The sequence below is a fragment of the Gossypium hirsutum genome, chromosome D13, assembly GCF_007990345.1.
Source record: "Gossypium hirsutum isolate 1008001.06 chromosome D13, Gossypium_hirsutum_v2.1, whole genome shotgun sequence".
Classification (NCBI taxonomy): Eukaryota; Viridiplantae; Streptophyta; class Magnoliopsida; order Malvales; family Malvaceae; genus Gossypium; species Gossypium hirsutum.
Window position 1 is genome coordinate 58,744,537 of NC_053449.1, and position 26,650 is coordinate 58,771,186.

The window sequence follows — 26,650 nt, forward strand, 5'->3', positions numbered from 1 at the left end:
TTTTCTTAAAAATCTCTTCTAACACAAAAGCTTCCATATCAATATGAAGAGTTAGAAGGTTGTTTTCAGAAGTAGAAAAAAAAATCTATACTGGCATTTTAAATGGAATAGTTAATAATAACGTCAAGCTAAAATGTAGTGGTTAAATCTAAAATTTGAACATAGTAGAAGGACCAAAACCAAAATTTGCCCTATTCTTCTAATCCGGAAGTTGAAACTCATAGCCTTTTCAAAATTGTTTCTTGAAGACCAGAGTGGCATAGATAAGCTCATTCCAGGCATCAGGAACCCCTGGAAGACACCAGTGGCTGCAATCTTCCCGCCTCATAGAATTCATTTTCCCTTCTTTTAATGCCTTCCCATAGATCCCTGGATGGCCATCTTTGCGAGAATTGGTCAGCCTCGTTACATTCAACAGTATCACGGGGACCTTCATTTCCTGAATCACTTCTTCCACTATCTTCATTTTCAAAGGATACGTGTCCAGGACGGCTCCGCTCAAGATTGGTTCAGATTCCCCAGTACATGATCCACCTGAGTTCCAATCCCCTCCCCTATTTCAGGTAGCAGAAATTAATTAGCCAATGTAATCCTATACATCTGCAACAATTTGTGTGCATGCGTTGTGCATAGTTCATGTCATCATGTAAAATACTTTATAATTTGTGTGTAAAATTTATGGAATTCTTTGATGACAAACCCTATTGACCACAAGGTAAGCAAGCAGATCCATTTTGGAATTCAATGAATCACATGAATCTTAATCTTATTTTCCTGTATGATCTTTTCTAAAAAGTTAATTATACATTTAGCCCCTATAATATAGCACTTTTCTCAACTTTGACAATGGGATAAAATTGAAGCTAACCTGAAATAATGATGATAAAAAGGACGCGATGGAAGCTAGTTTAATTATTAATAACACGGGTTCCACTATACCTGAAATGAGCAGAAGAGTATCCACGATAGAGGACCAACTTTGCTTCCGGTTTGATGTTTTCATCAATCCATCTTGCCCAGGTCTTCAAAGCTCTTCGGTAAGCTTCAACAGCATTGAATTTTGGATAAAGATAATCACCTTCTTTGTAATAATTTATCCTGTATCAACTAAATATTCGTTACTCTCCATAGAAAAGTCCTATATTGTTTTGAGGAGATACGATATAGAAATAAAAGGTTTAAAAACACTAAACTAAGCTAGACGTTCATGATCTATGCATTGCAATATTTGCAATGCATCAATACTTATAAACAAGTCTATTGAAGCAAATTTATAATTGCAAACGGAAGGAGAAAACCAGTGACTCTGAATATCAATGATCAGAAAAGTAAACAAATGTAGCATAAAAGTAAAACTAGTATGAAGTATAACCGTAGTAAGATCGATGATGTACCCTCGGGCAGTCTTTCCATGAACCCACCAGTGAGCGGTATTGAAAATGAGAATATCAGCCTGCTTCCATCGATCAGATGTCTTGTCAATTTTATCTATTGATAGAGTTGGATTTGAATTCCCCTGCTCATTAATGCGGATTCCTTCTTTCACCAGAAAATGTGACCTTACAAATACCATTGTACAGTTATAGCCCTGTTCAAAGTTATCAAAAAATATATAAAAGTTCAGACGCAAACTGCTAATGAAGCTTGCATTTCTTTATAATGTGATTTTAAATTTTTAGAAGCAACTTAAACAAGGAGTCAACATTAATGACTATAACTGCTTGATGATGTCAAAAGGTTATTTGAAAAAGATGCTTGTAAGATGTACTTATCCAATTACCAAAATATGAATAAAAGAGTCAAGAAGATTATAGGACAATATTGTGAGTGAGCGATCTAAAAGGGAAATTGCAGCCCTTAGAAGAATGTATGAAATCTATCTGGTATTGAACTTTAGTAATAAAGAAATATAACAAGCATGTTACCTCAAATTTAAATATAAAATACCCTCTTTCTTTAGTTATCTTGTAGCCATGGACCTCATACATTTTGCTCTTATTCGTAAGGCCTTCACGTAGGAGGCATAAGATTGATTCAAACTGATTACGGTTCATGGAGTCCCCAACCAACATCAGCCTTTTACCTCTTAGTCTCTCCAAGAAGTCAGTAGCATTAAACCTGCAATTAGTAAGTAATGCATGAGAGAATTACTGTTAAATGGAGAAGAAGCTACACCTAGGCAAGCAATATGGCACTACAGGGACAATATATATACTAATGAGTTGCAAGTTCCACTTCCAATTCAGTGAAATAGGTACACAGCATTTCTAGCTTCAAAGATGAATTCAAAGATTTTACAGTGGGAAAGGTGAAAATATTATATATTCTTATATTCACGTAAGAACATTTAGTGTACACTTTGAACTCAAGCAAGGACAGGAAGTTTGAGGTTAATAGTACAAAAGTTGAATCAACAGAATGAAAAAAGATACACCTCGACTTGAAATCCAAAGTCAGCAACCAGCCCTCACTTACTTCTAATCCTAGTCATTAGCATACAAGCTTTAAAATATTGGAATTCTTGTCTGTATTCTACAGACCAAAAATCTGAATGGTAATAAGCATCTCTTACCCCTTGACCCAACATAAAAACAAAAGAAAGGGGTAATTAGAAAAGAAAAAAAATTTCCTTCTGTGTTTGCCATAAGCGATTTTCCCTTACGTTTCCTGCAACTATATATTATTAATCTATAGAAACCAAAATAACCAACCAGCTGTTCCTGCTCTAACACAATACAAGCTTACAACTCTACAAAGTCCAAAAGCCAAATGTAAACATTTGTAGTTTTGGGGGAACTTTCAACACATGGGCTGCGGACACAATACTAGGAGTTACCACTCTTTTCCAAACTCTTAGATGAATTATAGCTGCCAATATCACTTTCTCTAAAACTAGCATCAAGCTAATAATTGCATTAACTGAAATACCAAGGAGATCCCGCTTGATACATTACATGGACTTGGGGGTCCAGGATATAGGTATTTGACCAATTAGGGTACTTCATATTTCTTGGATACTTTTTACAATACTTTTGAGGATCCAAGGGTCATAGCTATATGAATTTTAAGTGCCAAAGTAATGTCAGACACAGGTATGATAGGTTAAAGTGAAGATTCCGATGGCTAAACTCATCCTTTAAGTATTGTTAACATTGAAGTGATACAAAGAGGGTATTTCAAATTTAAAAATGACAAGGTAGTGAAAAAGAAAAGCACCAATGATGTACTAACAAAATATACAAATTAAAATGAAAGAAAAATACTGTTTTGTCATATTCCCAACAGAATAAAAACCAGTTTTCTCTATCTTAACTCAAAGACTCCCTCTTTCAACAGCCTAAAGGTTAATTAGGACATTAATCACCAAAAAGGCGCTTATTCTGCCAGTAGCATATAGTCTGGAAATGAATGTTTAGTAAAGACTGATCTAAGCGAGTATGTTGACCAGCAAAGTAAAAGGTATACTCCTTGTCTTGGTGCCTTAACTCACCACCACTACATAAAAGGTTTTCCAGAAAATAAAAAAGAAAAGCACTTACCTCATCATACTACCCAACGCGTACCAGCACACTTAGAACAGCATAACCAACAAGCCTAGCTAAGGTTAAGTCTCAAGAATCAATATCGATGACATAGACACATAACCTAGGTGAACTTAAAACAAAAAAATCATATGGTTCCATAACATGAAAACATAGACATCCTTTGGCGTGAACATTTCTCCTCAACTTCAAGAAGCCTGAAGCTGGTACTCTCAATGTTTAACCAGCCAAAAACATGTGCATAATTTCCTGACTAAGCTAAAATGTTAGCATTCGGCCTAAATCAGACATGATGACCTCTGTTTTGCTCGTTAATTCAGTTGTTAATAAGCTAAACAGAAGTCATAACTTAAAGAAACATTTGAAAATTACACATCAATGAACCAGAACTTAATGTTAAGGATCAGTTGTAATATGGTTATAGGCAGTTAGTCAGCTGATTAGTTACTGAGTTGGCTAGGAAGCAGTTAGTCAGTTTAGCTTCTATTAGCTGCAGATTGCTTGTTGTATAAAGTCATAACCTGTACTCATCAAATGCAAGTTAATCAATTCTGAGTTTCAGCCATATACATCTTCTTCTTCTTGGTAGTTTATCTCGTTTCTCATCACTTAAGATGGTTTCATCTTTATAGCATCTCTCATATATGTGGTAGAAACGCAAATGCATTCCTAAAGAGGAACGACATCTGGCTAACTGAACTTTTAGCGAAGCAAATAGCTCATTGACTAGACATTTATTTACTTATTGAGTGCTTAAACAATAAGGCCACCTCAAAGTAACAACAATCATTACTGTATGCAACTAACTGTGTGATTTAGAAGGCAATTATGCTTTCACTCAAGTTTAGTCACTGAACTTAGGGGCAACTGAAAGCATGTAGAACATATAACTTATGCCTTTGATAAATGTTATCAGCAAAATCTAGGTTCAGCATTAACTTAACAAAAAATGAAAAGTAGATAAATAAATATGGGAATTAAACCAGCGCCTAACAACTGCAAGACTTGGCAAAGCATTAACAGTTTAAACAATATATGCATATAAAATATAACTTGACCGAAAATGAAAGAAAGAGCATACCTCGGAAGATCGCAGCCGTCAGGCTTCCAACGCCATCTCAAGTAATCAGAATCTGGCCTCCCGTTGCTTTGGCAATCAAAAGCCTCGTCAACATAAGGGCAAGAACCCGGTTTGTAAATTGGGTAGTCATCGTCTTTCACCCAAGTTCCAGTGTAAAGATCACACATTTCCCTATTCTCGTGAGCAGTGTCAAGAGTTTGGTTACCATCAATGAATGCGGCATTTGAAGAGTGGATATGGAAGGATGGTTGATAGAAGGAGAGGTAGGGTTCGAGCGTACGTTTGGTGAAGAGGAAAAGGGTAAAGAGGACGAGAAGTACAAAGCAGAGGAAGGTCAATGCGTAACGGGTTTTGTGAGAGATGGAATTTCCCATTTGGATTTGGTTGGCGGAGCACGAGATTGCAATTGCATCTTCTCTTTTCTTTTACTCCTCTGTTGAGTGTATGGACATACACTATATTTACTATTTACATTACAGCAGCTCCAAGAAACCCATTGTTGCTCGCTTGATGGAAATTAATGCAAAACCTGAAATTTCTTTTTCGGGATTGATATTTACGTTCGTTCTATTTCGAACACATTTATTTGGGTTTTCTACTTTAATATAGTGAATTTTTGTAGAACAAGTTTTCTTTGGAACGAATATCTCAATATTTGAGTGTAGTTTTGCTTATCTAAGATATATAAAATTATTGATTACTATATGCTCAATATATAAAAAAAGAATGAATTGTATTATACTATTTAAGTTGGTCCAGCTTAAAAACTCTAAAAACTTTTTTTTTAACTAGTTTGTTTTTTTCTCTTTTGTTTTACATATTTAGGTGGGTTTGGATGGGCGATTGAGTGCGGTGCGGTGCGTTTAGTTTACTTTTTGTCTCACACTACAGTATCGCTACAGTATCTAATCTCACCGCCATCGTTGTTTTTACATTAACCGCAGTTAAACGCACCGCCCATCCAAACTCACCCTTAGTATATGTTTCTTTCCTTTCAATTTATAGATTTATTTTGTGGATATTTTTATTACCTCTACAAGTTATGATGAACAAATGACAATACCTGTTGTCGTTGAAACTCCATCGACCACTAATAGCTTCTCTTCAAAAGTGGGTGGCTCATCGTTAGCTTCTTAATTTATTTCTATTTTGAGAGCATTTCAGAATGATAAATTATTTCACGAGATGATTTGGGATCATGTTATCTTAAGTTTTATATGGTTTTTTTGTTTGTTTGTTTTCCATTGTTTAATAAGTCTTCATCTTGGAAGTTTTTTGTTTATTCTTGTAGCACATTTTTTAGTATTGCTTATGTATGAAGTCTTCTTTTGCAAGTGATTTTAGGGATGATTTTGTTGTCGTCCTCTCTAATTTGGTAAATGATCGATTCTTTTGTTAATTTTTATTTGTCGCTTTGGACCATATGGGGCTTATTTCCTTATTATATTAAGTGCTTAAAATTATTCTAGATATGTCGTGCTTTAAAATCATTCTAGATATTCGTGCTTGAGTTGTGATAGAGTCAATTGTCAATGTGTCATAATGTTCTATTGAGACTGAGACTGAGACTGAAGCCTTTAGCCTTTGATGTGTTAATGAAACTTGTCTTTCAACGCCTACGACGGATTTACCCCCCTAAATTATATGGTCCCATTCATGAAATAAATTGATAATTTTCTTTTTAAAAAATATAAAAAATTATTTTTTACTCTTGATGGTGGAATTCTAATAAATGTAGTCGATTGAGTTTTAGCTCAATTGGTATCAACATTATTGCCAATGTAAGAAGATATGGATGTGAGTGTGTTGAATTGTATCTATCATACAATTTAAGGGTTAAGGAAAATGTTATAGATAGACTTGTCTAAGGGGAGTGGCATAAATATCTCATACTTGATATTGTAGTTGTAATACCCCTAACCCGTATCCCTTGCCGGAACCGGGTTATGAAGTATTACCAGAGTTAATAGATTAAATAGACAGAAATTTCAAACATTTCATATCATTAAAACAAGTCATCAAAGCATCATTTTAATTCAAATTATAAACATACCAAATCCAAATCAATTTGCCTAGTTCATGAGCACTTAAACATAGAATTAAATTCACATGCACCTATCTAGATTTAGTTCAATTTGCCATGCCATAAACTTCAAAAGCAAACACATATTTATACGTATAAAACCAACCAAAATTAAACTTATAACCTCATTTACAATCAAACCACAAAATAACTATTATTTAGACACCTTAGGTACATGCCGACACAAATGATAAACATCACCACATTTGAGTTCGGGATCGTTGTTGGATGCTGAATCGGCGATCAAAAGCTAAGTACCTAACCCGCGCACGGGAAACAAAACCGTACGCTGAGTAAAACTCAGTGGTATTTCTATAATCCGAATAATTAAAGATAAGAAATTACAAATATACAATTGAAATATAAACACATATTAATATTTAAATATTACAACAACCATATCATTTTTCATTTGTTTCACAAACATCTCAATTCTCATACGTGCTATATAAATAGCTTTTCACAATTTAACTCACATTTCATTTATACAATTGTTTTATTCATTCCATACTCAATTCACTATTTCATTTCCTTTTCTCATACCATATCATTTCAATATCAATTATAGAACTTATTTATTCATTTACCCCTATTAACACGACTCAGACTCGGACAGATACACGGATCCAACCAACACACCAGTTTGGCACTCAATGCTTCATCGGATAATTGGAAGTAATAATTTGACACTTAGTGTCTCATCGACTAAACCGAAGTAAATTGGCACCCAGTGCCTCATCGAATTAATCCGAAGTAGTAAATTGACACCCAGTGTCTCATCGACTCGAAGTTAAAGAAATCTCTGAACTCTTTCAATCCTATGACATGCTATCTATATCCGACTCAGCTCGATATAGTTAATAGGGTTTAATTTCACTTTCTAAATACAACCAATACTCAATTATCATATTTTCACATATATATTCATTTCAATTCAAATAATCAATTCAATCCATTCAATCAACTTTTAATTCAATTCAATGTCAAAGTGTCAAATACTTCTCAACCACTTACCATAAGCATTAAATCAAAATACAACAATTAATAACTAGATTCGAATTATAGAAATACAAACCAATAATTCTGAGCTATTCGACGTCGACTTTATCTTTCCCCTTTTTAGTCGAGAATTTCGGTATGATGTTAGCTACGGAATTAAAACAATTAAAATTCATCAATACAACACTATTCAATCTCATATTTAATATTTCAATTTTTACTCAATATTTGTCTAAATTCCAATTTAGTCCCTAAACCGAAACTATCTTTTTTTCTTTACATTTAATTCTTTATTTTCATACAAATTTCACTTTAGACTAAATTTAACTCCCTATTTTTACTTAAATTCCTAAATTTTGAATTTTTCACAATTTAGTCTCTATTACTCAAAATTTACAATTTATTCTACAATTCAACCTTTTTTCATTTCTAACTTAAAAGTCTATCAATTTAATCCTTAATACTAAAATTATTCAACATTAACAATATCTAAAAATTCAATAATTTTTAAAATTTTGGCATGAGTCGAGTAGTATTTAATACCGAAATTCCAAAAACATAAAATTTATAAGAAAAATAAACTAAATTAACTAATCAATTGAAATTTGAACCCAAACAAACCCTTGCGTCTTTCTTTCTTTTTTCTTTCTTTAATTTCTGTTTTCGTTTGGCTTTCTTTTCTTTCTTTCTTTTTTATTTGTTTTATTATTATAATAATACATATATACTTATTAATTAAGTAAACATATTACCTTATGCTGCCTCAGAACAATAACATAATTACTTATTTAGTCCCTTTAATTTTTTTAATTTATAATTCAACTTTTACCCTATATGCAATTTAGTCTTTATACCTAATTACTTTTAATTCAAACAAATTCACTTAACCGAAACCTAATTAACTACACAACTAGCTTCGTAAATATTTTTAATGGGAACGGAGTCCCGAGAATGCATTTTTTAATTTGGTAATTTTTAATTAATTAACTATCGAAACGTTAAAATTTCTTAACGAAACTTTAATACCACCTTAATAACACTCCGTAAATATTTATAAAATATTTACGGCTCAATTTATAAAAATAAGGTCCCAATACCTTATCTTCCAAAACCACTTGAACTTAATAAATCACTTATATAACATAAACTATCAAATCAAAAACTTTTTTTAAAAATCACATTTGACTCGTAAATATTAAATAATAATATTTACAAACTTACTCGTCGGATTTTGTGGCCCCGAAACTACTGTTTTTTCGACATCGCTGAAAAACGGGCTATTACAGTAGACTAGCCATCTTTCCAATTGAAATTGTAGACGGCATAATAATCCTTCAAGTATTTGAATCAAACGCTCATTTTGGTTATTTTACGGGATCACAAACTCGTTTAGATTATCTACTAAAGTAAGTTATCTTAATCTCAATATAAATGTTCTTACAGTGGCACTTTTCATCAATTTGAACTTAGACAATGAATGAACTAATATTTGTTTGTTACAATTTCGCTATGTATGTAAAACATGAAAGATAGAAACACAAAAGACATAATAGTAAAATGTGAAATTAAGTTTATTTATTTATTCATCGTTTAAATACATAAAAAAATAATTATATATTTACTACAATATGGACACATTTCCCAACACTTGTAGCCTTTTACTTCTATTTTGTATATGGATAATAACTCTTTAAATTTAGCTCAAATGAGGCTAAATTGACATATTTCTATAAAAAGATTAATGTTATCAAAAATTTGTTTTTATACATACATTGTGATTTCACTTTAACGCTATGAAACAATTATATGGTTATTAAATCATTTCCTATATGTTGATAGTTGAAATCTCAAAGGGTGGATCGTTCGTACTATTAATTGGGTGCTATAGGAGTTATTTCAAATTGTCTTCGTTATTGAATTTTTAATAATTTTTAATCGAATTGATTGGATTGATCAAATTAATTGAATTAGTGAATTGATTGATTTAACTACCGATACAGTATAAAAATAATTAATTTTTTATATAATAAAATTATTATTTTCATTTATAAGGTATTTGATTTTTTTTATTTTTAGGGTGTTTTAATACTTTATTTTATAATAAAAATACAAAATAGAAATATTGCGTCAATTTTTAATATAAAATAATAACTATTTGAATAATAATTATATTATTATGCCAATTAATTTTTTAAATCATAATGTTTCATGTGAATAAAATTATATATGAAAATGGTTTTGTTTTCAAATTTCCTTCGAAATTTTAGTTCCCTACCCACACTCAAATTCTCTTCCTCAGATACCCGCCGCCAAACAAGCCTCGTCTTTCTCCCTGACCCAAGCCCTCTCTTGCCTTCGAGTTTCCGACAGACAGGAAATTAAGGTAATTTGAAACCCTAAACTTAACTTGAACATTATTTTATACATTTAGCCGCGAAATAGCGGCCACCACACCGCTACGCAACCGCTATTTCAGTCCCTGGTTCAGCAAACCCTTAGAATGGAAGAAGAACCAGCTGCACCAGGGAAGCGAAAGTCACCTGAAAAGTCAGATGTCACGGAGACCCCTAAGCAAGAATCTGCCCCCAAACGGAGAACACTAGCACGGACATGTGTGCATGAGGTCGCAGTTCCAAGCGGGTACGTTTCAACTAAAGACGAATCCATTCATGGCACACTCTCGAATCCTGCCTACAATGGGGAAATGCCTAAAACTTATCAGTTTGAGCTTGATCCTTTTCAGCAAGTTTCTGTAGCGTGCTTAGAAAGGAACGAGTCAGTTTTGGTTTCAGCACATACGTCTGCAGGTAAAACTGCGGTTGCTGAGTATGCCATTGCTATGGCCTTTAGAGATAAGCAAAGGGTCATATATACTTCACCGTTGAAAGCTTTGAGTAACCAGAAGTACAGGGAGCTGCATCAAGAGTTCAACGATGTGGGGCTGATGACTGGTGATGTTACCTTGTCTCCTAATGCCAGTTGTCTCGTCATGACAACAGAAATTCTTAGAGGGATGCTTTACAGGGGCTCAGAGGTTTTGAAGGAGGTTGCATGGGTTATTTTTGATGAAATTCATTATATGAAAGATAGGGAAAGAGGAGTTGTTTGGGAAGAGAGTATAATATTTTTGCCACCAGCAATAAAAATGGTTTTCCTTTCAGCAACCATGTCCAATGCCACTGAATTTGCAGAGTGGATTTGTCATTTACACAAACAGCCTTGCCATGTGGTGTACACGGATTTCCGGCCAACTCCTTTGCAGCATTATGTTTTCCCCATGGGTGGGAGTGGATTGTACCTTGTGGTTGATGAGAATGAGCAATTTAGGGAGGACAATTTTATGAAGCTCCAGGACTCATTTGTAAAGCAGAGACCGGGTGATTGGAGCAAGAATAAAGAAGGGAAGAGTGGTGGGAGAGCTACCAAAGGTGGGGGTGGTTCAGGGGGTTCTGACATATACAAAATCGTGAAGGTGTTGCTTCTACTTCATAATGCTGCTCTTGATTGTTTTATTAGGATGCTTATTATTATTGTTCAAAATATGCTTTCTTTGTTTCCTCTTCTTTATCATGCATCGCTAGATGTCTAACCCTTTGAGTCACTTTTTCTAGTAGGGAGGAATATCCGAAAACTTTTATCTCTAAGTAGTTTATATTAATAACACAATCAGTTCAAGAATTGTATGTAGTTTGGAGGAGGAATTTTTGTTATGAGCAGAACCTGCATGGTTAGAATCTTCTGAATTGGCATGCAACTTTTTCTTTTCTCGAGTATTTAAAGTTGACATAGTCAACTATTTCTCTTCCTTCTGAAGCATAACTTCCAATTACGAAGGGCTTCTTTCTTTTGTTAAAATGTTATATGATGTTCCCATTTGAATGCCCAAAATGTTTTAGTGGGAAGGCTTCTTGTGTTGATGTAATTTTATCTTAGCAGGTGGTAATGCACTATAGGGAGCTGGTCTTGTTGTCTTCATGTATTTTCTTACAAAACATAGCATTTTGAATGGGTAGAGCATTCGTTTATTTGTGGTGTTCATTAGTTTCTCATTAATTTGCTTATGGATGTTGACCGTGTCTTTCTTGGTGTATGCTCCATTTATTTGGTGCAAAGATGTAACCTGTCAGATGATTTCAATAACTAATTTATGATAAGAAGGAAAAAAAACAATGATAGCATAAGTTTTAGCTAAGGAAAAAATGGTTTCCGTAGTCTCCAATTTGTATCCTGCAAGTATTAGTGGATAGAGAATGGGAGGATAACGGAAATAGTAAAGAGAATGTTTGGTTTTCAAGAACTGCTTATAGGTTGAACATTTTGAATTAAATATATCACCTTTTTTTTTTTTATCTATGTTACTAATCATTGAGGATCTTTATGGTGGAAGTTGTGGGCCATTTTTCAAATAGCAGAATGCCTTGCCATATTCTGAACCGTAGGGAAGACCATGTTATGGGGGTAATAATGTGCTGAGAAATGTCAAAAAAAAAAAAAAAACTCAGCAGTGCAAATCTCTTGATGGCATTCTTAAATCTTTGATTTTGATGATCCTGCTGCTAATATGCAATTAATTTTATTTGTGGCAAAGTCTGATATTTCAATATTTACCTTGCATGCTTTGGATTGTAGTCTTTCCTATTCATTCTTTCATTTGATCATGGTAAAAAGGAAACAGAGTTGGTAACAGGAGTGGTAGACAGTTTATCCAGTGTGTCTGAGCAGAGATAATGTTTAATGATTAGACCTGGTTAATAAACTTTTGGTCATCTATGCCAGCTACTGCTGTTATAATATTTTGTACATTATTACTTAATAGTTGCTTGTACTGTTTTGGAATTTCAGATGATTATGGAACGGAAATTTCACCCAGTCATTGTTTTTAGCTTCAGTAGAAGAGAGTGCGAATATCATGCAATGTCTATGTCTAAGCTTGACTTTAATACGAAAGAGGAGAAGGATGATGTAGAACAAGTTTTTCGCAATGCAGTACTGTGCTTGAATGAAGAAGATAGATGTTTGCCTGCCATTGAGTTAATGTTACCACTGCTTATGAGAGGCATTGCTGTACACCATTCTGGTCTTCTTCCTGTTATCAAAGAATTGGTGGAGCTTCTTTTCCAGGAAGGCCTTATAAAGGCACTTTTTGCCACAGAAACTGTAAGATCATCACAAGGAACCCAACCAACCTTCTTTCATGATATGCGCTTTATTTTACTGTTCATGTTTATTTATAGCTCTAATATTAATTTTGAGTATCTTCCATGATAAATTTTGTTTATTACAGTTTGCAATGGGTTTAAATATGCCAGCAAAAACTGTTGTATTCACTTCCGTTAAGAAGTGGGATGGTGATAGCCATCGGTATATAGGATCTGGTGAGTATATCCAGGTGAGTGAATATTCTGTTACCTTACTTTTAATCAATTGAGACAATTTCCAAAACATTGATGGTCATCTGCTTTGTTCTAAACTCTGTAGATGAGTGGAAGGGCAGGGCGCCGTGGCAAAGATGAACGTGGTATTTGTATTATTATGGTTGATGAGCAGGTAATTTTATCAATTGTCTTTATGTGCATTTGAAGTCCGCAACTATTCATCATTGTTTCACCAATTTTAGCAAGCCTTCCAATAAATTACTATTTAGTTTTGGTCTTCCAGGGTTTCATGTTGTATATAGCCTTTTTCACTGTAAATTCATATTTGTTGAAGTACTTTAATTTTAGATTAGAATCTTGGCTGGCTGAACAGTGGAAACCCTTGTAGTGTGTTTTTAAAGAAGCCAACAAGTTTATGTACTGCCTTTTTCACTGTAAATTTATATTTATTGAGGTGCCTTCTTTTTGAGTAGAATCTTCCAGAATTTGATGTTGTGTACTGCCTTTTTCATTGTACATTTATAATTAGAGTACTTCCTTTCTGGAGTAGAACCTTGGCTAGCATATATTGGATATTCTTGATGTATGTTTTTAAAGAAGCATACAAATTTACATTGCCTCTTCTTACAGATGGAGATGAATACACTCAAGGACATGGTTTTGGGTAAACCGGCTCCTTTAGTCAGTACTTTCAGACTCAGCTACTATTCAATTTTGAATTTAATGAGCCGTGCGGAAGGGCAGATGACTGCTGAGCACGTGATAAGGAACTCATTCCACCAGTTTCAGTATGAGAAGGTCTCTGCTGAGTTTTTGTCCTCTTTTGCACAAGCATAGGGTGCACGGAATAACTTGTGGACATTTGTCTGTTTCAGGCCTTACCTGATATAGGGAAGAAAGTTTCAAAGCTGGAGCAGGAAGCTGACTTGCTAGATGCTTCTGGAGAGGTAATCACCTTCCTTCTGTAATGTGTTTTGACAATTTTTTGAGTCAGTATAAAGATTTATGTATATCTGCAGGCTGAGGTAGCTGAATATCATAAACTAAAACTTGAATTAGCCCAGTTAGAGAAGAAGTTGATGTCAGAAATCACTAGGCCTGAAAGAGTACTTTATTATCTCGATCCTGGACGGCTGGTATGTGCTCATTGTACTTGGTGTTGATTATTATCACTGTTTGCTCATTAGTTTTTGAATATGTTGTACAACAGATAAGTTTATGTGTTATTTTATCATTTGTAAGTTCCATAAAGTATACTTTTCTGCTATAAGTATCCATATGAAAACTCTCTATTTAGCAAACATTTCAGTCAAACTTTTTATTTTTCATTTGAAATGGATTCCTATGTATTTAAGGTCATCATGCAACTCCTGTTAGAAATGGGTTAAGTTGAAAACTTGTACCATTTGTTTGTCCATCCCATTTAGGTATGGCTGCAAAGCAAAAGCAGCTTGTCCTTATTATTTCCATTGGTCCATGCACATATTCATTTCTGATCTTTTGTCTGATTTCTTATACAGCAAATATACCAAGTTGTTGTCACATAAAAAAGTCAAAATGAATTTTATTTAAATGCCATCCATGAATTAGGCTGCTTACGTTAAAGATGAATTTGAGACACTGGATTTGGAGTTAATTTGCTATATAAAATGCGAGAATGAATTTCTTACTGTATGCACAATTTAGTGAAGATTAAAGTCCTATATATTTTAAAGTTATAAAAAGATGCATTGTAAATTCGCAAATGCCTATAGGCATTTCAAATTCTTCTATAAATGGGGGTCAACAAATCCATGAATTGGAAATAATCATGAAGGTTATATTTGCACATGCTTTAGCACACAATTTATTCTAATTTAAAAATCTACATCCCTTCATTTAAATCTTATTTACCACACACAAATAGGTTTTTTACATGTTGCAGAGTTCTTTGGATAGAAAATTGTATTTCAGTAACTAGATAAATAGCTGTGTGCTTTCTGGATGATTGTTTTATTCCAAATAGTGTGTGCATATATACACACATATACGTCTTGCTTGCCACTTGAGTTTTTCCTGTCTCAGTGTTGTCTAGGTTGTTTAAATACTAGAATTCATGCTTAAATATCATAACTTGAATACTTTGTCCTACTATTAAGTGTTGGATACATGTTGCACATAACTTGGAGATATACTGTTGGGTTGTACTTATTAGTAGATTTTGACACTTGGATTCAAACATTGCTTATTGCAGATCAAAGTAAGAGAAGGCAGTACAGACTGGGGCTGGGGAGTTGTAGTTAATGTTGTTAAAAGGACCCCTGCAGGATTAGGTGCATTGCCTGCACGTGGTGGTGGTTATATTGTGGATACATTACTTCATTGTTCGCCTGGTTCTAGTGAGAATGGTGTACGACCAAAACCATGTCCTCCCTGTCCGGGGGAGAAGGGTGAAATGCATGTGGTAAGTTGACACTGCAAAGTTTCAAAAATTAAACTTCAGCATGGTCCTTTGAAGTATCTAATCTTCAATTTTCACATGCTTTAGGTTCCTGTCCAGTTGCCTCTTATTTCTGCCCTGAGTAAAATTAAAGTGTCCATACCAGCTGATCTTCGGCCACCTGAAGCCAGGCAGAGTTTATTACTTGCAGTGCAGGAGCTAGGGACTCGATTTCCACAAGACCTTCCAAAACTTAATCCTGTTACGGTAACTATTCATAATATCCAGATATAGTTAGATATTTTTCCTAGTGAAACCAGGAGAGAATGCTAAAAACTTTTTCCTTTTGGTTCATTTGTTAATTGGTATTGATAGCTGGACATTGGAACTCGTGCTCTTTTTTTGTTTCATGGTCTCATCTTCCACTCAGTCAATCAGAAATTATCCAAGAACTCTAGATAATTAAAATCTTAATTAAAGATCAACTCTACGAAGTCTAGCAATAGGAAGAGATTAAATAAGTATTAACCTACCTTTGGAGGATCATGTTTGCAGTTAAGATTCAGGAATAAGACAACTAGCTAAGAACACAGTGAAACTGAAGCCCTAATAATTTATTTAAACTCAAAATAAGATCTAGTTACCCGTGACTAAGGTCCAGTTTGGCATTGTGATTGAAAGCAATCGCAGCTGCAGGCTCTTTGCTGCTTTTTTGATTTAGATCAAATTTACCTCAATTGTGATTTTTATGGAAATATTGTTTCTAGTTTTGTGTTATGTTAGCAGATTTGGTAATTAAGAGAAATGCAATTCGTTCGGAACGCCAGGTGAGCCCTAAGACTGATTCCATCTAAAAAGGAAAATTTCCAAAATTCCCCTAGGGGCACACAGATCAGGGAAAGCTACAACACCACTTGTACATGACAAATAGGCTTAGCCCATATTCATGAAATAGAGTACGGAATATCTAGTTCAAATTATTACAAATATGAAAATAACAAAGCATCTCCTTCCATGGTTGCATTATCTGTGGTAGCTGTCCCTTAACAAGAATTTCTACTGGGTTCTGTATCCACTCTACATTTTCACTCTTTGTTGTACTTTTATTGCTTAAAATTATGCTCTTTATTTTGTTTTCCTATGAACATATTGAGGAGTAGTAGAAGCACATATCAACAACATGCTTTAAATTTGTTGGAATCCCTATAATTAAGGATAGAAATCTTACCTTATTACTATTAGTTCTCTTGTAAATAGAAACTAATATCAGTTAACTGATTCTTAGGAAATTAGGATATCAATTACTGATTCTTAGGAAATTAGGATTTATTTCCTTTAAAATGATCATTCCTCTCTTTATAAATCTGTAAACTAAAACAGTAGATGAATAACAGAGTTTTTTTTTCTCTGAGTTTTTTACATGGTATCAGAGCTTTAGGATTCATTCGATCCTAATTTTTTTTAATTTCCCTTCCTAAAAAATTCCTTCGGTTTAATCCTCCAATGGGTGATATCAGTGAAAATTTCTCTGAAACTGAGACATCACAAATAACTCAGAATGTCAATCAGGGAATCACTCAAGGTGAAATTAATTCCTCCCTTATAATCACCAATCATCGGCTAAATGGGAAGAACTTCCTGCAATGGTCTCAATCAGTTCTTATGGTGATTCATGGTCGTGGCAAATTAGGGTACATCAATGGAGAAATTCCACGACCAACCATAGCTGATCCTACTTATGCCACTTGGGAACTCAACAATTCAATTGTAATGGCTTGGCTAATCAATTCGATGGAAGGCCATATAAGTCGCACCTATCTTTTTTTCAAAACTGCAAAAGACATGTGGGATGCAGTGAAAGAAAACTACCCAGATCTTGGAAACGCCTCCTAAGTATTTGAGATCAAGCTGAAGCTAAAGGATATCCGACAAGGTACACTCGAGGTAACTCACTACTACAACAATTTGAAAATTTTGTGGCAAGAATTGTATATGTATTATGAGGCAGATTGGGGTGAAGGCTTAGAACACAACAGGTTTATGACCCATCTCAACAATGAACGTCTTTATGAGTTTTTAGCAGGACTGAACCGTGAGTTAGATGAGGTCCGTGGCCGAATTCGGGGCAGATGACCTCTTCCAACGATTGGTGAAGCATTTGCAGAAGTTAGAAGAGAAGAAAAGCGTTGTCTTGTCATGATGGGAGATTCAAAGGAACCTAAACCTATGATCCCGATTTCTAACCGTCCCACTGAATCCTCTGCTCTCATCTCCAAAGGTCCACAGCCACAAAAACAATGTGCTGGAAACGATTCTGGATCAACAAGACCATGGTGTAGTCACTGCAATCGTGTTGGTCATACAAAAGAAAAATGCTTCAAACTCCATGGCTATCCTGAAAAAAAACAGAAGGATAATAAGACTGTCATGTTATCCTCCAATACTGCTGATGATGTTCTTGATGTTCGCTTAACCAAAACACAGCTTGAGACTCTCCATAAGATACTTGGTACTCCCACTACTCATGGATCTCTAGCCACTCAAGGTACTGCCCTCAACATTGCTTTTGAATCTAATAATCAATCTCCTTGGATACTCGATTTCGGCGCCTCTGATCACATGACAGGTGACTCCACATTGTTTCACACCTACACTCCTTGTCATAACAAATCCCGAATCCGCATAGCTGACGGTTCTTACTCACCTGTGGCTGGAATAGAAGTACAAATGACAGAGAGTTTTTCTCTCGATAAAGTCCTACATGTCCCAAACTTGTCCTATAATTTACTTTCAATTAGTAAACTTACTAAGGATGAAAAAGTTCTTGCAGAATTTTCTGCAATTGGTTGTGTGATACAGGAACAGAAATCGGGGAGGATGATTGGCACTGCTAAAGTTGATGATGGACTGTATATTTGGAATAAAAACAGTACACAAGGGGGATTGGCTCTATCCACTTCAAAAGAGAACACTATTATGTTATGGCACCGTAGGTTAGGACATCCAAACTTTGTGTATTTGAAAAAACATCTTCCGCTGTTATTTCGAAATAAAAGTATTAATCCCTTGAAGTGTGAAATTTGCCAATTATCTAAACATACCCGTGTACCATACCCATTAAAACCACATATTCAGTCCCAACCTTTTTCGTTAATCCATAGTGACTTATGGGGAGCCAGCCGAGTAAAAAATATTACAGGGGCTAGATGGTTTATAACATTCATTGATGATCATACTAGGGTCTATTGGGTCTATCTACTCAAAGAAAAATCTGAAACACCCAAAGTATTCCAAAATTTTCACTCAATGGTTCGAACCCAATTCAACTCTACCATACATACCCTCCGTACTGACAATGGGAGAGAATACTTCAACTCTGTCTTAAGTCCATACCTTTCTGACCAAGGCATTATACACCAAAGCTCTTGTCCAACATTCCTCCGCGACGTCAGCACTGCATGGCCCTCAACATGCCGCGTGAGCAACGAAGAGGTCATAACAGAGCACGAGCATCGTCATCTCTGAGAGAAAAAATCGTCATCTCCTTGATGTGGCTTGAGCCATAATGTTCACTATGAATGTTCCAAAATACTTGTGGGGAGAAGCTGTCCTCACTGCCTGTTATCTCATAAATCGAATGCCATCAAAGATCCTCAATTTCCAAACACCTGTAAATACTCTTTTAAAGGCCTTCCCTCTATTTCATGTTCCTAATCTTCCAGCCAAAATATTCGGCTATAAAGCTTTTGTCCATAACCATCAACCAAATCAATCCAAACTTGATCCTCGAGCCCACACCTGCATCTTCATTGGATATTCCCCTACACAAAAACGCTATAAGTGTTACTCACCAACATTGCGCCGAATGTTTGTCTCTCTGGATGTTACCTTCTTTGAAAATGAACCATATTTTGCAGCATCTCATCTTCAGGGGGAGATTTTTAATGAAGAGGAGACCTTTAATACTCTTCTCATTATACCTCCTGATCCTCCTACTATTATCACAAACAAACCTATCCTAGATTTAGTTGTTTCCCCTGTGCAGCAAGAATTTATCAGCTTCCTTCCCAATAACAATACCTCCACCGAAGTACAACAGCCACCTGATCAAGGAAAACAACAAATACAGGTTTACTCTCGACGGAATCGTTCTCCTGAAACTGATACAGCAGTGCCAATTACATCTCCAACCGAGGACTGTTCTGAAACAGAAGTCCCACCTTTGTCACCATCCATCTATCTTCCAATTGCAATTCGAAAGGGTACAAGGAGCTGCACTCAACATCCTATTTCTCGGTTTGTATCCTATGGAAATTTATCTAAGTCTTACAAAGCTTTTGTGACTAATGTTGATTCTGTAAAAACTCCAAAAAATATAGAAGAGGCTCTTGAATCAGCTGAGTGGAGACAAGCCGTGATGGAAGAAATGAAGGCCTTCAAAAACAATGAAACATGGGAAGTCTCGGATCTACCTAAAGGGAAAAAAACCGTAGGGTGCAAATGGATTTTCACTACAAAATTTAAACCCGATGGCCGTATTGACCGATACAAAGCTCGACTTGTGGCTAAGGGATTCACCCAAACTTATGGTCTTGACTACAATGAGACGTTTGCACCGGTTGCCAAGCTAAACACCGTTCGGATCCTACTATCTCTTGCTGCCAACCTTGATTGGCACTTGACTCAATTGGATGTAAAAAATGCTTTTCTCAACGGGGAATTAAATGAGGAGGTGTACATGGATTTCCCACCCGAGCTTGAAGAAAACAAGGACCAAGTGTGTAAGTTGAAGAAGTCCTTGTATGGGCTGAAACAATCTCCACGAGCGTGGTTCAGCCGATTTGCAAAAGCTATGACTAGCAGAAATTACATTCAAGTACAGGCAGACCACACCATGTTCTACAAGCACTCGGAAGAGGGTAAATGCTGCATCCTTATTGTTTATGTCGACGATATAATATTAATAGGAAATGACTCGAGCGAAATTTTGAAATTGAAAGAATTTCTTGGTACAGAGTTTGAACTTAAAGACTTGGGGAGTCTTAAATATTTTCTTGGTATGGAGGTAGCAAGGTCGAAAAAAGGTATCTTCATTTCCCAAAGGAAATATGTTCTTGATCTACTGTCGGAAGTTGGTTTGATGGGCAGCAAACCAGCCGATTCTCCTATGGAGTTTTAACTTTAAATTGGGAACTAATGAGGATGGAGAAGAAATCGACAGGGGGAGATATCAACGTCTAGTAGGAAGGCTTATCTACCTATCTCACACCCGTCCAGACAGCCTTCAGTGTTAGTGTTATTAGTCAGTATATGCATGCCCCGAGGGAGAAGCACCTGGAAGCTGCATATAGAATACTAAGATATCTAAAAGGAACTCCCGTTAAAGGCCTGTACTTCAAGAAGACTATCAACCGAAGTGTGGAAGTCTACACTGATGCAGACTGGGCAGGTTCTGTTAATGATAGACGCTCTACAAGCGGCTATTGTAGTTATGTTTGGGGTAATCTCGTGACGTGGAGGAGCAAAAAACAGTCTGTGGTAGCACGCAGCAGTGCAGAGGCAGAGTATCGAGCACTATCTCATGGTATATGCGAAGGAGTTTGGATACAAAGACTTATGAGAGAACTAAAAGTGCCTTATACCAGACCTATGAAGATGTACTGTGACAACCAGGCTGCTGTCAGCATAGCACATAATCCTGTGCATCATGATCGGACCAAACATGTGGAAATAGCACCAAACATGTCACTTTATAAAAGAAAAAATACACTCAGGAGAAGTATGCATCACCTACCTACCTACTAGACAACAAGTTGCAGACATTTTAACAAAGAGTTTGAACAGAAACATGTTTGAAGAACTTATTGGCAAGCTGGGTTTGATTAACATCTACACTCCAGCTTGAGGGGGAGTGTTGGAATCCCTATAATTAAGGATAGAAATCTTACCTTATTACTATTAGTTCTCTTGTAAATAGAAACTAATATCAGTTAACTGATTCTTAGGAAATTAGGATATCAATTACTGATTCTTAGGAAATTAGGATTTATTTACTTTAAAATGATCATTCCTCTCTTTATAAATCTGTAAACTAAAACAGTAGATGAATAACGGAGTTTTTTTTCTCTTGAGTTTTTTACAAAATTCTAAATTAAGTTGTGGTGAGAGAACCTTGGGTACGAATAAGAAGTTATTGTTGATTTATATTGATTTGCAGGACATGAAAATTGAAGATCAAGAAATTGTTGAGTTAGTGAAACAAATTGAGGAACACGAAAAGAAGTTGTTTGCTCATCCACTCCACAAGGTTTTCCATATTACTTCAAGTTTGGCTTTCCATTCTATTTTTTTTGTTAGAGAATGCACTAGCATTATACTTACACTACTTTGTGCGTTGTAATCTCAAGATACTAACGTGTAGTTGTTGGAAGCAATCTATTAAGCATTATACTTACATTACTTTGTGCATTGTAGTCTCAAGATGAGAATCAAATTAGATCTTTTCAGAGGAAGGCAGAGGTGAATCATGAGATTCAACAGCTCAAGTCAAAAATGCGTGATTCCCAGGTACTGCATTTCACTTATGTATGTGGATGTGACATGACCTTGAAAATTGGATGATGCTTGTATTAGATTTGGCTTCAAGCAGAAATGTCAAAACCTAAACTCCTTCCTACTTATCTAACTTTTTTCAATTTGTTTCAACGCTTTGCTAAATTGATAAATCTTAGTAGACATAAGATTTAACCAAAATGATCTTTTCACATGAAAGAATCAATAATAAGTAAATGGTTAATTGATAAACTTGAAAACTTTAATTGCAAATAAGAAGAAATGAAAAGTATTAGTTAATTAATGGAAGTATAATAATTAAATCAAGAAATAATCTGTTAGCAAATATTAATTAATGAAAGTATAATAATTAAAGTTTCCTTTTCCTCTTGCAGCTTCAAAAATTCCGTGATGAACTTAAGAACCGTTCAAGGGTCCTGAAGAAGTTAGGCCATATTGATGCTGATGGTGTTGTTCAGTTGAAGGGACGGGCAGCCTGCTTGATAGACACTGGAGATGAACTGCTTGTGACAGAACTGATGTTTAATGGTGAGTTTGAACTGCTGTTGTCCTATCCAATTTGTTGTACGTATGACCTTGTCCTATCAATAGGTATTTAATATTTTCCTTTCCAGGCTGGATTGGTTGATCTAGTGATGCTAGAATTTTATACATGTTAGTATTAAAAGGATTCTTATAATGGCTTAGTATCATCATATTCTTTTTACAACAGAATACAAGTTAAATTATTATAATTCTGTTAGTAATACAAAAAAAAAAGGTCTAGATTAGATTTTTTTTTTTTTTAGAAACAAAAGTTAATGAAATCCAGTCATTTATCTTATCTATGTTAACTCCAGCAGTTAATGTTGTTTATCTTTCCCTTTTGGATTGTGCCTAGTTTTTTTTGCCTATTATTTAAACAGAAAAAAGCGGGATCTTTGCTTACTACTAGAATTTATGAGCAATTGATTGCTGATTTACAACATGATGATTCTTGGACAGTTGGACGTTGTGTATATTTCAAATCAGTTAAAAGAATAGGATGGGGGGAATATTTTTCTTTGCGGAAATATCTATGGATATTCACCTTAGCTAATTAAAATGGAAAAAGTAAGAAAGAACCTCACTCAAAAGAGTGAATAAAAAATCTACACTACTGAGGAAATTACTTAAATATGACAAAATTTGATATTAAGCATATTGAGTGCTGTTTTCTAGTATGTACTGGTAAGCCCAAATAACTGTAACCCATATAAATTTATGATCTTTTTCATGTTATAGGAGGTTAAATAACACTTGCACTACACCCGTTTCTTTGTTGAATCATCAATTATTCAAATTAACTTACAGATCAGTAAGAGGAGTTTGAAGTTTAAAAACAGTATGATTTCATGGCTTGTCATTTTGCTGCGTGCAAAAGTTCAACCTTAGAGCTGATTTGGTGAATCTTTGCGCTTGGTATTTTGAGTTTTCTATTGTGTTCATAGTTCTAACAATTTTTTTGTCAGGTACATTCAGTGATCTTGATCATCACCAAGTAGCAGCCCTTGCAAGTTGTTTCATTCCAGTAGATAAATCAAGTGAACAAATACAGTTGAGGACAGAGATTGCCAAACCATTACAGCAACTCCAAGAAAGTGCAAGAAAAATAGCAGAGGTTCTTCATCTGTCAATTTCTCTTGTTCATATAGTTATTCTCTTACCACAAATAAAATAATTAGAAGCATCTCTCACTGGTTGCAGATACAACATGAATGCAAATTGGATGTAAACATCGACGAGTATGTAGAATCAACTGTAAGACCATTTTTGATGGATGTGATTTATTGTTGGTCGAAGGTTAGTGCTTCTGCTTGGAAAAGGTCGCTGTCCGTTCAATATTTGCATCTGGTTCCAGTTTAAATTTATAGTATTTGGAAATCAGTTTCCACTATTATTTATCTGATTGCATATGAACTCTTTCTCTAATGTATTTTTATCAGATTTTTTGTTCAGATGTCTAGGTGCCTGCTCTGGTTGGGCATGTTGTTTCCTTTTTCAATTTCTTTATTAATTGATTGTTAGTTTTACTCATGTTTTTCAGATGTCATTAGTAAGTTTTATTCAGATGTCTAGGTGCCTGCTCTGGTTGGGCATGTTGTTTCCTTTTTCAATTTCTTTATTAATTGATTGTTAGTTTTACTCATGTTTTGATTGTTTTCCTCAGGGTGCAACTTTTGCAGAGGTAATACAGATGACCGATATATTTGAGGGTAGCATTATTAGGAGTGCTAGAAGGCTTGATGAGTTTCTGAACCAGGTAAGTTGATCACAGAAATCCTACTATTTTGCTCCTTCTCCTTCCCATATTTTTGTGATACGGATGCTTTTCTGCTTTAATTTTCCATTTTTGGCTATTAGGACTGTTTCCCAACATTCAGCTGATATGGCTATAAGTCTAGCAATTTTGTCATGATTGGTAGGAGAGGGTTTGTATAATTGTGTTAATACTATAATCTTGTCGGCCCATTTTGACTCAAAATTGTCTTAGAGAAGTCAACCTGTGCAACCCGTTTATGACCTGCTTAACCTTTTCTACCAGTTATGCTATAATAGTGTCAACCAATATAAATTGGAAATGTAGGTAATATAATGGTAATCAAAAGAAGAAAACCCTGAAATTGATACTTAGCCGTTCTCGTATTTGAAAACTCATCAACTAAGCTGCCAAGTTGCTGTTTCTTCCAATCTTCCCTCACCTCACCTGCAACCCATCTTATCTCCACCTCCTTTCTCTCCATCCACCAATCTTTCCACCTTGATTTACTTGTCTCGTCCCTTGCTGCACATTCCACCAAACATTTCCTTGTCTTCAATAATAATTTTGTTGCCATTCATTTTTATTTGCATGAATTTTGACTTTGCATTATCTGGAGTCAAGATTGCAAGGTTAAAAGGGAGGGGTTATAACTTACAAGACCCTTATTGTTTAAGCATTTTCTATCGAGCCATGTCTTCTAACTTTGAATAAATTTATTAATTGTATGGTGGAACCTGCTTCGAAAAACATGTTTCATGCCCAGGGCTCGTGTTGTGTTTGTGTCAAACCATATGTCGGATTGTTATGTCACTGTCTCTAGGAAACAATTATAACTTACAATGAGAATGTTCCTCTCTTGCTTGAATGTTAATATAGGAATGTCTGGTGGATGGTCATGTCAATATGGCTTTCCTCTGCTTTGATTTATTCTAATTAGAAAGGAATTGTGTTAAAAGTTGTATTTATTGCACCCAGCTCTGCGCTGCCGCTCAAGCTGTTGGAGAAGTCAATTTGGAGAGTAAGTTTGCCGCAGCAAGTGAAAGCCTACGTCGAGGCATCATGTTCGCCAACTCCCTTTATCTGTAAGATTGTATTTTTGCCATGGAAATAGACGTAAAAGCTTTGTGCGGTCTAATGATACATTGACACCCATAGATTTCTCCTCTTCATCTTCTAAAATGTAACCCTGCCTTCCGAATTCTATCCCTTTTTTTAGTTTATTATGCTCAGGAAGTGCAGCTCTAAATTTTGTTTATTATCATCAGCTTTGTAATAACTCCATGCTGTACGTATTATGTTTTTGAAAACATAACTGAAACTGAATGGAAAAGATAATCGAACCAAACCGAATGACTGGTTTAGATTGGTTTGGTTCTTTAATTTCTTTTTAAAAAAATATTTTTTTATCTAGTATTTTAAGATTATTTTTACTAGCACTAACCGAATTATGGGATGCAAAAGAAAAGTGAGTGGAGGGATGGGAGGGAGGAGTAGAAAATGAGGAGAAAAAATGGAACCAATTATTTTTCATTCTAATCTATAAAAATTATTTTTTTTCAAATTGGAAAAATGAGAAAAAATGTATAAGTTAGTTTAAAATTATAAATTTTTCTTTTTTTTCCCTTAATTTTCAAGATGAAAATAAAGAGCAATATTTTTTCATTTTTTCTACTTGCATCATTTTTAGTATTCTTTTTTTTAGAAAAAAAAAGGACCTCTAGCACCAACCGAAATATGCGATGCAAAAGAAAACTATTGGCTGGCACGGTTCTATTTTCATGGATTAGTGGAGAATCATCTATTTTTATTAAGATCTAATTTATATTTGGCAATTTCATCATTTAATATTTGATCTAATACCTTATCATACATATTTAATAATCATAAAGTTAAGGTAATATACATAATTTGGGTTTGAGTTTTTACTGATTTAATTTTTGGGCTCTGTGTTTTTTCAAATTTAAACTTTTAATTTAATTTATTCAATCTCGAATTATTTCAAGTTTGAATTTTGGTCATTTTAAATTCAATTTCTTTTTTTATCTTCAAATCAGATTGACTTTTAAAAAAATTCGAAATTTAGAGTTTTTTTGTACTCAAGTTTATCTTGTTAGGGTGGTGGGAGGAGGGAGCAGAAAAGTAAAAAAATAGAAGTGGAGAAAAAATGAGAGGTAATCATAATGTATAAAAATAATTATTTTAAATTGAAAAAACAAAAAGAGAGAAAATGAGAAAAATGAATAGCTTAGTTCAAAATTATGAAATTTATAAATGTTTTATTTTTAAATTTTTTTACT

General features: G+C 34.6%; 2 protein-coding genes across 2 annotated transcripts; one reads left to right on the forward strand and one right to left on the reverse strand.

Annotated features, from left to right (window-relative positions):
- On the reverse strand, positions 1-5,268 carry LOC107888366 (protein trichome birefringence-like 5). Its single transcript, XM_016812450.2, has 5 exons — positions 4,624-5,268; positions 1,926-2,118; positions 1,395-1,588; positions 940-1,098; positions 1-554 (listed from the first exon to the last, which is right to left on the reverse strand). The coding sequence occupies exons 1-5, from the start codon at positions 4,995-4,997 to the stop codon at positions 230-232; spliced, it is 1,245 nt and encodes a 414-aa protein (XP_016667939.1). The 5' UTR covers positions 4,998-5,268; the 3' UTR covers positions 1-229.
- A 4,686-nt stretch (positions 5,269-9,954) lies between these two features.
- LOC107888367 (DExH-box ATP-dependent RNA helicase DExH10) lies at positions 9,955-25,582 on the forward strand. Its single transcript, XM_016812451.2, has 16 exons — positions 9,955-11,177; positions 12,548-12,862; positions 12,990-13,094; positions 13,184-13,252; positions 13,711-13,878; positions 13,956-14,027; positions 14,100-14,216; positions 15,314-15,523; positions 15,608-15,766; positions 21,717-21,806; positions 21,974-22,066; positions 22,447-22,600; positions 23,563-23,711; positions 23,798-23,893; positions 24,261-24,353; positions 25,329-25,582. The coding sequence occupies exons 1-16, from the start codon at positions 10,206-10,208 to the stop codon at positions 25,437-25,439; spliced, it is 2,973 nt and encodes a 990-aa protein (XP_016667940.2). The 5' UTR covers positions 9,955-10,205; the 3' UTR covers positions 25,440-25,582.
- The last annotated feature ends 1,068 nt before the right edge of the window (positions 25,583-26,650 follow it).